This window comes from Carcharhinus amblyrhynchos, chromosome 19 (assembly GCF_965287045.1).
Source record: "Carcharhinus amblyrhynchos chromosome 19, sCarAmb.v2.hapA, whole genome shotgun sequence".
NCBI lineage: Eukaryota > Metazoa > Chordata > Chondrichthyes > Carcharhiniformes > Carcharhinidae > Carcharhinus > Carcharhinus amblyrhynchos.
The window spans coordinates 27469373-27482861 of NC_137342.1; the positions used below are offsets into that span (position 1 = coordinate 27469373).

General features: G+C 43.3%; 1 protein-coding gene across 1 annotated transcript in view; it reads right to left on the reverse strand.

Moving 5' to 3' along the window:
- LOC145355610 (protocadherin Fat 4-like) overlaps positions 1-13489 on the reverse strand; it is a 143787-nt gene that overhangs the window by 44953 nt on the left and 85345 nt on the right. The window contains exons 49-59 of the mRNA XM_080207855.1: positions 13368-13456; positions 11807-11914; positions 11566-11675; positions 11320-11465; positions 9355-9543; positions 7193-7281; positions 6027-6149; positions 4072-4187; positions 3704-3843; positions 2388-2573; positions 410-498 (exon numbers count right to left, since the gene is read on the reverse strand). Of these exons, the coding sequence (XP_080063981.1) occupies positions 410-498; positions 2388-2573; positions 3704-3843; positions 4072-4187; positions 6027-6149; positions 7193-7281; positions 9355-9543; positions 11320-11465; positions 11566-11675; positions 11807-11914; positions 13368-13456 (1385 nt within the window). The remainder of the gene's footprint in view (positions 1-409; positions 499-2387; positions 2574-3703; positions 3844-4071; positions 4188-6026; positions 6150-7192; positions 7282-9354; positions 9544-11319; positions 11466-11565; positions 11676-11806; positions 11915-13367; positions 13457-13489) is intronic.

Below are 13489 nucleotides of genomic sequence, written 5' to 3' on the forward strand. Positions count from 1 at the left end.
ACATGTTGATGGGGTGAGATCCTAGTCGGGATTCTCTTCCGCAGCTGGCATTTTCCAGTCCCACTGCTGTGAATGGAGATTTAGCCAAGTGCCAAACTCTTTGTTCTCACTGGCAGCAGTGGTGTGCTGTATGACATTGGAGAATTCTGGCCACCGAAAGATGATGGCGGGATTGGGGAAGGTGCGACTACTGCTCAGATGAAGAGGAAGCATTATCATTGATCCCCTGGCCAAATGATGGTGTTTTTCTGCTGAAAATTACACACAAGTCTCTATAAATAAAAGCTTATCATTTGAGCTTTTCTTGAGGATTTTTTTGTTTGGCAAGGTGCACAACTTAATAAGACATGTCTAAAATTGTCCTGTATCAATGTTGAATTATATGGTTTGGATATTAAGAACAACTTACTGTCATTGAATCTCCTATATCAGGGTCTGTCGCAGTAACTTGGTAGATGAATTGCAGATTTGGATAGTTCTCATCAATATCTACAGTGGCTGCAAAATAGCAAAAGTAACCACAATCTTTCGCACATTTTGTAAACACACACAGATGTATTATATAATTTGATACAATATAACTCGTATTTTTACAGGATGGCACAGTGGTTAGCACTGCTGCCTCAGAGTGCCAGGGACTCAGGTTCGATTCTGACCTTGGGCGACTGTCCGTGTGGAGTTTGAATGCTCTTTCCCTGTATCTGCATGGGTTTCCTCAGGGTGTTCCGCTTTCCTTCTATACTCCAGAGATGTGCAGGTTAGTTGGATTGGCCATGCTAAATTGCCCCTGAGTGTCAGAGGGACTAGCAGGGTAAATATGTGGGTTAATGGGGTTGGGCTTGGGTGGATTGCTCTTTCGAAGAGTCAGTGCAGGTTCGATGGGCCAAATGGTCTACTTCTGCATTGTAGGGATTCTATGGCTCTAAGTGGATGTCATTTCCTCATGCCTCTCACCATCTCCTTGTATGGGCCTGAACCATCATGGTGACTTCCATCTCGTCTTTCTTAGCTGTTACCTTCCCTTGTTTTTTTAAAATCAAAAGAGATTCTTCACACTTTTTGCCTCCAACACTCACCGCCAACCCTCGTTTTGACTTTGGCTCCTTGCCTGCCAGTCACACACTTGTCTTCATGTCCAGCAACCTCAGCTAATACATTCAGCAGCACCGAAGAACCTCTATCGTACTGGGCCTTCAAGTATTCCCCACTCGGAATTCCCTCAGTCTCCATCTTGCTACTGAACAACAGCACTGGCTAACCATTGAAAGTTAATTCAGTCCAGCCACATTCACAGACTGTTTAATAGTTGGTGAAAGGGCAGCACTGATTGTAATACTCCATCACAACTGAACTTTAATTGAAAGTTAATGAACACAGAAAGATTGAAATTGAGATGATTTTGTAGTCAGATTGGTCCACATTGTTGTGAAACACTACGGCAAAGCATCACACCCATGAAAAAATTCCAGGGATTCTATTCTAGGGGCAGCACAATGGTTAGCACTGCTGCCTCCCAGTGCCAGGGATCCTGGTTCAGTTCCAGCCTCGGGTCTCTGTTTGTTTGCACTTTCTCCCTGTGTCTACGTGGGTTTCCTCCAGATGCTTCAGTTTCCTCCTACATTCCAAAGATGTGCGGGTTAGGTTGATTGGTCATGCAAAATTGACCCTAATGTCAGAGGATTAGCAGGATAACTGTGTAGGGTTACGCGGATTGGGCCTGGATGGGATTGTGGTGGTTACAGACTCAATGGGCTGAATGGCCTCCTTCTGTACTGTAGGGATTCTATGATTCATCCATTGGAAGTGAAAATGAATGAGAGTTTCAGCCACTATTGGCCTTGAATTATTGGCAGATGGGGGGATAATTTTGGAAGACTATAAACATTGGATATTAAAAGAAGAATGACAGCACCACAAACATTAGGCAATGTTAAGATGAAGGATGACAGTCACTGTTGGAAGACTCAACCAGGTAGTTTGGGCACCTTCAATGGTGAGGCAGCCAGAGGCACTGAGATGAAAGCCTAAGGACTTAATGTTATCACAGCACAGCTAAACATCATTGGACCTCACATATCACCTCTGCAGAGCACCAGGGTAGATTTTGCAACAGTTCGGTATGGCAAAAAAATGAAGCACTTGTTATAAACATGTATAATATTTTATAAAATGAGTTTATAATATCAAGAGCGAGTCCCTCAAAAATTAGTTTGAACCTTTCCAAACATCATGGACAGGGATGTAGATTGTGTGCAGACAGCACATTTAGATTTTGGGTAGCAACAGATAAGAAGGTTCACAACATCATTATGTGGAAGATGTCACACAAATTGGGAAGAGTTGCTGTTGGATGTAGTGATATTGTAAAGAAATATCCCTCTACTCACCTGTTCCTTGCACAAACTGTGGGGAAGTGCACACTGGGGGTTCATTAACTGGCTGTAATAGAATCGTCAGGGTCACTGTGACAGTGTTGAAACCGTTGTCTATGGCAAACACTTGGAGTGGATAGGATTTCATTGTAGAGACTCCATCATAATCTAATACTTTCATTGTAGTGATGGTCCCTGTGACTAAAAAGACGGGTAAAGAAAATATTAATCTCTAGCGTTATCAACTAATTTTCAAATTGCATAAAAAATCTAAAGCAGGGCTGAATTGTCACTTTAACCATCAAAACACCACAGCTAATCAACCACAATTAAAGAGCAATGATTCACAAAGTATTATTGTGATTTAGATCACAGTGGTGCAGATTTAATTACATTATTATCAAATAATGTAAGAAAGCACCATGTAGGATGATGACATTGTAGCTTTAAAAAGAAAGCAGCTTGTCCAATGCATAATGTAACCTTTGATATTCCGTAACCTTGGTGAATTGTGTTTGCATTCAAGGCTAACACAAGCATGAGAAAGAGTGAGAGAGTAGCAGCAATACTGAGGCGGCAACAACTGGAGATGGATCCCCATTTGTGCATTTAAGCAATCTCATAGAATCCCGACAGTCCAGAAGGAGGCCATTTGGCCCATCAAACATGTACTGACAACAACCTCATCCACGCCCTATCCCCGTTACCTCAAATATTTACCCTGCTAATCCCCCGACACTAAGGAGTGATTTTGCCAAACAACATAACCCACACGCCTTTGGATTGTGAGGGGAAACTGCAACACCCAGAGGAAACCATGCAGACAATGGAAAAATGTGCAGACTCCACACAGAGAGTCACCCGAAGTTGGAATTGAACCTGTGTCCCTGGGGCTGTGAGGCAGCAGTGCTAACCACTGTGCCACCATGCTGTCTCCATCTGTTTTGCTATCCATTGGCTTGGCAAATGGGATCCTGTTATTACAAAAGGAGCATGTATTTACATCAGCAGCAAATGTGATCAGGCACATTACCAGTTTCTTTAATGACCCCCAGGTTTTAATCTTGACCCACTCGCAAGCAATTTTTTCTACCACAGTATTTGCTTTCACGGAGCGAGTTGGGTGAAGGAATGATCTCAGGGAATAGTGAGGCTAAAAGGATAGAACAACAGTGACAGAGAGTGACAGAACTGGGATAGTCTCAGTTCGGTGAGTGAGGATACACCTGGGGAATAGAGCTGGAATATATTGGAACAGGTTAGGGACTGTCCCAACTATAATCTGACTTTTACAAATGAACCAAATCCATTTATATGAGAGATGCCCTTACCTGGATCAATGGAGAATTCATCAGGAGGACTAGCAAACTGAAAAGACATGGTATCACCTGCATCCCTGTCACTAGCAGTCATCTGTACTACCACCGTTCCATTCAAATCATCATCAGTGACGTTGATTGGACTTGCAGGGCTGAAACTTAAGATTGAGGAATGAGTTTGAACGGCCTCTGAGTTTAAAATACATTTTGTTTTGTCATAGCAGAGCTTGCCAGAACATATTTATTTCAAAAGAATAACTTGCCAGTGCAAGTAATTTAAATCCAATACTTAAGGTTTAATTTTGGTTATTTCATATCTAAATAGCTCAGTTTCAAAGAATCTTGTACACTCAATCTGGCCTGTCAAATGTTCACCTTACCTCACAACAGGAACCTCATCATTCTCATCGATGATGTTAATGGTAAGGGTTCCTTCGCAGGACTTTTGTGGAGCTGGGATTCCTTTGTCCTTCACAGTAATGCCCAACACGAAGACCTGAACATAACCAAGTGATCAGTAAAACAGCAACTCAACAATGATAGGACCAATCCAACCTTATTTGTTGAATACTAATTCTACTCGGCAAGTATAACGCCTTTCTGCCTCATGTTACCTGTCCACGTGTGGGAATTTCTTCTTGTGATTTTACCCCACCTTAAAAGAACAAGAAACAAACTCAACCCTGGCTAGGACATTCCAAATATGAGTTTCCGAGAAGGCAGATACTGTGTTGCAAAAAAAATGCTTGCTGGCGGGTCAAGATTAAAACCTGGAGGTAGTTAAAGAAACTGGTGATATGCCTGATCATATTTTCTGCTGATCTTAATACCAGCTTCTTCTGTTATAATAAGATTCCCTCTGCACCAATTTGCCAAGTCTAATTGATGGCAAAACAGAGACTGTTTGAATGTACAAATCAGTGTCCAACTCCTGTTGTAGTAGGTTGTGATTTTTCAGAGAGAAACAGGCAAAGATTTTTTGGCAGATTGCCATCCCACTTTCACCAGGTATTGACATGCATTAAGCAGAAATCCTGGAAGCCTCCCTCTGCAGGACAGGCTTTGCTTTAATTAAACATTTTGTGGAGCCAGGAGTGCAGAATGCTAAAATATTTTCTGGCTTCACACCCACCTATTCTCCAAGCCTGCTCCCCTCCCTGCACACCCTCCTGTACAATGTTTTTATCTGCCGTGCAGCTGTATGAGGTAGGCAGCCAATGTTTCTCCTCACTGGGCCGACACACTGTGAAGGGCTACTTGTCGGGAAACTGTTGATGAGGTCTCAACATTTGTGCTTCCGGGTTTTCATGTTGTCTGGTGCATCGGGCACACGACCAATATCACTTCCATTAATGGCATTCCCAGTAGCAGATTTTTGTGTTAATGTATATTTAAATGTAACTGTACAAAGTCTCTGTGAAACTATTAGAATGGTAAGAGCCCACCGGCTATAATATAGGTGTTAAATATCTTTAATGTTGATTGTATTGTGTTTGCTGTGCTGTGGTCCTAAACGACAACATCATTCAGAAAGTAAACTCAGAAAGAGTGTTCTCGCTGTTGGAGTGGGGGGTCCAAATCTAAGGGTCATAGTTTGAGGATAAGGGGTAAATCTTTTAGGACTGAGGTGAGGAGAAATTTCTTCACCTAGACAGTGGTAAATCTGTGACTACCACAGAAAGAAGCTGAGGTCAAAATGTTGTGTGATTTCAAGAAGGAATTAGATATAGCTCGTGGGGCTAAAGGGATCAAGAGTTACGGAGGGCAGCAGGGGAGCAGGGTGTTGAATTTGAATGGCCATGATCATAATGAATGGCGGAGCAGGTTCGAAGGGCTGAATGGCCTGTTCCTGCTTCTATTTTCCATATACTTTCCTTTGTAATCGTTCCAGTGAGTGCTTTGTTGAAAACTCACTAATGCAGTGTTTGTCCATGAATGGCTTCAATGTGCGCAGAATTCCTGATTTGCAACATAAATAAATCAGGACACTGAGAAGTGAAAACACGAATGATTGAGCTCACTTGCTGCTCAGATGCATTTATTTATGAGAAAAGAATGAACTGGAACCTTTTCCCCTCATCGTGCTGTTCCTCAGCTGTTCAGTTCCTACAGCGACCCAATTTGTTGTTTCATTATCGAACGGAAACAGACTCTCTAACTGGATGGAACCGGTTTCAGCGTTTAGATAATTTTGTGAATTCGATGGCAATTTACACCCATCTTCACCCAATTGCTTTTTTAGCATATACTCATTGGTTAAGAGTACCGTTAGTACAAAACGGCTGACTTCCACCTCCAACTTACTGCAAGAGCATAAATTATAATGGAAATTTACATGGTATCCAGAATCGTAATCCAGCAATGTTGAAGAATTCCGGTACACGATTCCAGTTGCTGAATTAATGCTGAAGATATCTCCTCCAGTGACTGGACCAGAAACCTGGGATATGATATCAAACTGAAAATAAAGGTATGGAGAACATTAATGTCTTTAATGTAAGGTTCTCAAAGACATTAGGGTGATATTTCAGCCCGTGTTTGCCATCAGAGAACAGTGGCACAGCCTGAAAATCCAGAAAGAATCAGGAAACATGATTCTCTCCAGAGAGACAGTAAGAAGTCTCACAACACAGATTAAAGTCCAACTAGTTTATTTGGTAGCGGGAGCTTTTGGAGTGCTGCTCCTTCGTCAGATGAGTGATATCTGGTATCTTTTGTGTGGGTGAGTGCAAGGTTATTTTTTGCTCTGATCGGGGTGCCCTTTGAAAACTTTCAGGTACATAAAAATCAATGTAATTTGTACACAATTTAGCAAAAAATACAGAAACTGGCTCTCCTGATGAAGGAGCAGTGCTCCGAAAGCTTATGCTACCAAATAAACCTGTTGGACTTTAACCTGTTGTTGTGATACTTCTTACCGTGCTTACCCCAGTCCAACACCGGCATCTCCACATCATGGCTATCTCCAGAGAGAATCAGGGAACATGGCTCTCTCCGGAGTGAAAGCGTTCACTGAATTTCCCCGCCCCTCACTGGTTACATCACAAGGTTCATGGCCACAAAGAGTGAGAACCTCAATTTAATGTATTTGAATAAATGTATTATATATACATACATTATAAATTTTATATACATTATATGGTCCTCCCCCCACCATATTTTCCCCCTTGATATATTTTCAAACCTCACATCACATCAGCTTGGTGTACAATAAGCTCACCAAGACGTGAATGCATGTATCAAATGTTTGGTAGGGAGTGGAGGAGGAGGGAGTGCGCTGAAGCGGGGAGGAATTGCCAGCAATGATCGGGTATGAAGGAGGTGGGTGTGAGAAGAGAGAGATGCTGGTGATTGTTTTGGGTGGGGAGTGGAGGGGAGCCCCTGATACGGGTGCAAGATTATTTTTGCTCTGATCAGGGCACCCTTTGAAAACTTTCAGGTATATAACTATCAACATTCTTTGTACACAATACAGCAAATGTTACAAAAATAGAATCTCACTGTCAAAGAGTCATCAGAATCTGGGTCTGTTGCGGAAACTTGGTAAATTGCGGTAAGAACATCATGCGTTTCATTGACATCTACTGATGCTGTAATTGAAAAGCAAACATGAGGAAGAAATTGTCCACCTTGAGAAACTTCTACTTTGAAAACTACTCCTTCAATACATATGTCTCAGAGTGTCATTTCAGATTAACAGTTAATTTTCCTTGGTGCTAAAACAGATACAAGAGGAGAAGTGAACAAATCCCTGTTACTGGTCCACATCTGATCTAATTCAAGAATTTCAGCTTTTGTCCTCACTGTCCACATGTCAAGTCATTCTGTTTTATTAACAAGGAGTGATGTGTGTTGTAGCAGTGATACAGCTATCAGGATTCTGAACGCCCTTTTTCCCCACTATTTGGGACCACAAAGGCTGATCACTTGAAAAGGGTCACTTTTGGTGATGCATTTGTAGATATAACTGAGGGGTCTTGGTGACCATTTCCCCCATTTGTCAGGGCTTGGATGTCATACAGACCACAACTTACTTTAATCTTGCAAAGTGGATATGGTTTGAAACACAGAGGTTTGTAGTTTTGGACACAGCTGTACAGCTATATGCTAGGGACATAATCAGCATTAAGAGAGAGTGGCTGATCCAGCATGTGTCATACAATTCCCTACAACATTATTTCTCCTTGACCCCTCAGAATAACATTGGGTCAGGAAGGGGCTGTATAACTGCCATCATCCACTTTTATTCAAATACTTTCAGTAATTAATAAATAATATGACTTCAGGAGTATGAATTAGGCAAGGCTTCAATTCTCAGCTAATAAAAACAAACTCCTTTATTTGAAAATAATATCCGTTAATGTCTCTGTAATAGTGGAACAATTCATTTCCTCTAAACACTCATACCACAAACAGTAATTTCAATCTATAAGGAAAGTTCTTGCAGTGAGAAAATGGACTTCACCTAATTGTTCTGCAGTTTTACAAATCCAAACTGGACTGATGGTGACCCTGTTCTGTTCTGTATTGTTTCCATTTACCTCAAGTAATATTGACCACATATAATCCGAATTGTGATAGGTTTTCTGCACTTCTTGTGAAATGATTTCAGGTGAAAATTGTTTGTTTTTTCTTTTAATGAGACAAAACATTCGCGGGAAATCTACTGCCCCGCCTGCCACTGAATCAAAGCAGGCAAGGGATGGACAATGGAAATGTCTGACCTTGGGTGGGATTTTCCAGTCGCAGTTCAAGCGACGTCATAAAATCCCTCCCATAGCCTTTAAACACAAGACCTTGACTTTCAGCCACCCTAGGACTAGATTTTGGTTTCATTTGTCAGAAGAGTATTTTGTACCGGATGGTGTAAAGGCCACACCTACAGCCAGATACATTTCCATCCCTAAGAACAAAAACTGCTAGAAATTATCAGCAGGCTGGGCAGCATCTGTGGAGAGAGGCAGAATGAATGACTTGGGTTTTCACTGAATTGGGGTGATTTGGGAGCCCTTTAAGAATGATCAACAGATTCTGAATCCGGAAAACCTGACCCTCCTCCCAGGCTGTCTCATTTTGAGCCTTTAATAGAGTGGGAGCTTGTTTGGGTCCAAATGCTGCACCTGGCACTTGTGATCTGGCTGACTCCGTAGTGAAGATAGGCATGTCCTAACCTTGGCAATTATCAGGCCAGCTTTTTAAGCGTGGTTCACGGCCCCTCAAGGATTTGTGACCCCTCGTCTGCAGTGGACACTTTTGAAAAGCTGAGTTGAAAAGCTCCTCCTCATGTCCCCCAGGCCAAGGTGAGTCCCTTCATCTCTCCTAATAGCACCTCATGCTCCCCCCCCACTTTGGCAAGCTATGCTCTACTCATTCCCCATAGACCCTTACTCCCCCAGCCAAGTTATGGTCCTCCAACCAACGACCATGGCCCCTCATGCCCTCTGTGCCAAGCTGTGGCTCTTCCATTCACTATACATAACCTGTGAACCCTGCTGTGGCCAACAAGTCCTGAAGTGGGTCTTGAACCCAGAGCTTCCAGCCTGAGGTAGATCCATTACCCTCTGACCCACAAGACCTCCCTCTAATGTTACAAAAGAAAAATATAATGCAATGCAATCACTATTCAAATAAAGGTCAAGATTAATAACTTAAAATATCTTCACCTGTCCCTGCAACAAAAGCCACATCACATACAGGATCCTCGTTGATGGGATTTAATGATACATTCACGTTGCACGTTGCTATATTACTTCCTAGGTCTGTAACTACCACATTTAATGTGTAGAATCTGGCAATTGACACATTGTCATAGTCCAGCATGAATATATTGGTAATTATTGCAGTGTCTCCAACTGAAAGAGAAAAGAAACATCTGTTTTAACCTTGTTGTACATTATCACATGACAGTTTGAAACAGCTGGGAGGAGTGAGTAACAGTGGACAGGTTAGTGAGAGGGAAATAAAGGTTTCCGTGAAGAGGAGATGAAATGTTGCAAAATATGGATGCACCAATCTGGGGGAGGGAGGAGCACTGCAGGCACCAATCAGAGCCTGGCTACTCTGCATTTGTTGATTGGCTCAATTCCAGTAGCAACGCAGAGTGAAATGAGACTCTGGTGAGTCTGAAAGAGCGGGAAAACATTGGACCGAACGTTGAGGTGTGCACAAGGCATAAAGAGGTGAGGTGAGGTGAGGCAGAGAATGTTGAGGTTTTACCATTTTTGTAAAAGACCAGCAGGTTTTATATGACCCAGGGCAGGCCAGTGACAGAGAGGTGCTAGGCCCTTAGCCACATGGAGATGGCGAGTGAGGCAGGAGGCTGCCTTGAAGACCCCAGGCTAGCGAGGTAAGAGAGACTGAGAAAATGAGAGAATGTGAGGGGTGGGGGAGAGGAGAATGCGCGAGGGCCAGATTGTGTTTTGGGGAAAGGGATTGTATTTTGGAGAAAGATGGGTTTGGGGAAATGAGAACTTGTGAGGGAGGAACGGGCAAGAGGACAGTACAATGAATGATTCTGACAAGAGGTAAACTTCAGCAATTATTCAAACCAGCGTGTTTTTGCAAGTTAAAAAGCACTAAAGCAGTGATCAATGTGTGTATTTTTGTGCCTTTTGGGGTGAGGGTGGACTGTGTTGGAAGGAATGCGAGGACGGGGGAGCGGGGGAGGTGCAGTAATAAGGTGAGGACGGGGGAGGTGCAGTAATAAGGTGAGGACGGGGGAGTGGGGGAGGTGCAGTAATAAGGTGAGGACGGGGGAGTGGGGGAGGTGCAGTAATAAGGTGAGGACGGGGGAGTGGGGGAGGTGCAGTAATAAGGTGAGGACGGGGGAGTGGGGGAGGTGCAGTAATAAGGTGAGGACGGGGGAGTGGGGGAGGTGCAGTAATAAGGTGAGCACGGGGGAGTGGGGGAGGAATGCGAGGACGGGGGAGTGGGGGAGGTGCAGTAATAAGGTGAGCACGGGGGAGTGGGGGAGGTGCAGTAATAAGGTGAGGACGGGGGAGTGGGGGAGGAATGCGAGGACGGGGGAGTGGGGGAGGTGCAGTAATAAGGTGAGCACGGGGGAGTGGGGGAGGTGCAGTAATAAGGTGAGGACGGGGGAGTGGGGGAGGAATGCGAGGACGGGGGAGTGGGGGAGGTGCAGTAATAAGGTGAGGACGGGGGAGTGGGGGAGGAATGCGAGGACAGGGAAGTGGGGGAGGTGCAGTAATAAGGTGAGGACGGGGGAGTGGGGGAGTTGCAGTAATAAGGTGAGCACGGGGCTCCACAAACAATAAATCCACCTCCAATCAAATGGCACAAAAACCATTTCATGATTAATTATAAGTAACCATTGCCACATAGAATAATATCACAAAGGCAGGCCAGTACAAACATGACAAAACCAGAGAGCAAACTGCTTGATTTGCAACAGATATGCAAAGTTGAATAAACTGAAATGCCAAATGCAACAGAAAGGCACCCCAGTCATATCAAAGTAAGCCCAGGCTGATGGAGCACATTGATGACCACACGTATAAACACAGATACAAAATAAGAAAATATCACATCCACAGATCAAAATCTAAAAACAATCACCACAGCGAAGAAGACATGTAGGACAACAAAACATATGTAACATGTGTGCGTACCTTGATTGATTTCAAAGGAAGGTTCATTTACTGCAAAGCTAAACGTCAGGCTCTCATTGTCATCACCGTCTGAGGCAGATAAAGTTATTAGTGTTGTCCCAGCAGCCACTTCCTCATTCAGGGTTAAGGTCGTCGATGGACAGGAGCTGAAAATGTGATAAATATTCCTGTTTAATAAACTGAAGAAACATCAGTCGGAATGAGAACTGATCTTGTCTGCCAACAGGGGAATAATATCTGACGTACCTGATGACTGGAACTTCATCATTGACATCAGTAATTGTGATGGTTACTGTGCCTGTGCAAGTGAGGCTTGGAGAGCCAGTGTCATTAACAGATACCACAGCATAGAAAAGCTGAAGGGAAAGAACAAAACTCACGATTAAATCCGTCAATGAAATCTAGATCCCAGTCTGTAAAATGGCTGGAATAAAGTCTCTGTGCTGAAGGTATTCTCATTGTTCAGTAGTAATAATGTATCTCATACCATGTCACCATTTTCAAAATTCAAATCAGCTGCTGTGGTGATTAGACCCAAATTGTCCACGTCAAACAGTGCGCTGGTATTGGTGGAGGAGCTCGACAGGATGGAATACTGAAAAAATATCAGAATGTTATCAATATAATGTAATACTTAATTCTTAAACTGAGCATTTTAAATAAACTTAATTTTCTTCAAAGTTAGCATGTGAGGAGATAATCAGAGTCAAATGGAGATGGTGAAATGTGAGGTCAGAAAGAGAGACAGAAAAAGTGAGGTAGAGGAGTTGGAGAGAGAAGGCAATGTGGGAGAGAGGAGAAGAGTAAAAAGGAGTAGGGGAGAAAAATTGAGATAGAGGTGAGTGAGGAGACAAACTTAGGGAAAGATGTAGAGAGAAGAGGAAGAGAGAAATTTGGGATGAGGAGGTGCAGTGAAGAGAGGTTATCAAAGAATCATAGAAGTCCTACTATGAGGCCATTCAGCCCATCAAGCTTGCACAAACAACAATCCCACTCAGGCCCTATCCCTTTAACCACACATATTTACCCTGCTAATCCCTGACACTAAGGTGCAATTTAGCATGGCCAATCAACATAACCCACACATCTTTGGAGTGTGGGAGAAAACTGGATCACCCGGAGAAAACCCACACAGACAGGAAGAATGTACAAACTCCACACAGACAATCACCCGAGGCCGGAATCGAACCTGCATCCCCTGCGCTGTGAGGCAGCAGTGCTAACCACTGTGCCAGCCTAAAGGGAGCAATGGGAAATGGAGAACACAATGGCAACTTGAGAGAAGGAGAGTTAAGGAAGATGATTAAGTATTAAGCTGGGAAGAGAAGGGAGAATACAGAAGGGAATTGAAGATTAATGGATGAGGCAGGAGGGGAAGCAGGACAAAGTGGAGGAAGAAAACGACAAGGAAAAGGAGTGCATTAATAATGACCATCTCCATAAAAGAAAGCACAATCAGCTCTCCTTAGACCAATGCCCTGCCATCAGCATCTTGACAATCCAATCTCCCTAATGCAGAGCATTAATTGGATCTACTACATTCTCTTCCTGTCTCCAGCAGTCCCTCAAAGCTAGAAGGATGGTTATCATGAAGCTTCTGCCAAGAGCTCACACATGGGGTCTTCCAGCATGAGGATACTGTTGTGCTGTGGGTCTGGTTGGCCAGGGAACTCTCCCATTCTTACCACCTACCATAAGCTTATTGGAAGGATTTTACAGGAGGCCAATCAACCTGCTTGGCTGCACTAGAAATGCACCGAGAGCCAACAGGTTCTGGGTGAGACTCAAACCCAGAGCTATCGGCTCAGAGGTAGAGATTCTCCTATAAGCCATTCTAACACTGAGGCCTGAGCAGGGAAACAGCTGGATATCCCGTGATCAGTGGTTCATCTCTTACCACTGAACATCTTAGAATTCCTGACGTAAGACCATCACATACAGATCATTGATACAAATATTAAAATGGTTCAAACCGATGTTTAAAACTTCATTTGGGTATCTTGAACTTAATCAAGAGCAGAAAGTGCCTACTGTTAGAAAAGACTGACTTGTAAAAGATCTTCATCAGGATCAGATGCTGTTATCTTATAGACAGAGGTACCAACAGCAATGGTCTCTGGAATAGTGACAGAAGGTCCTGTAATAAAGGAAATGTGACTGATTTAAACAA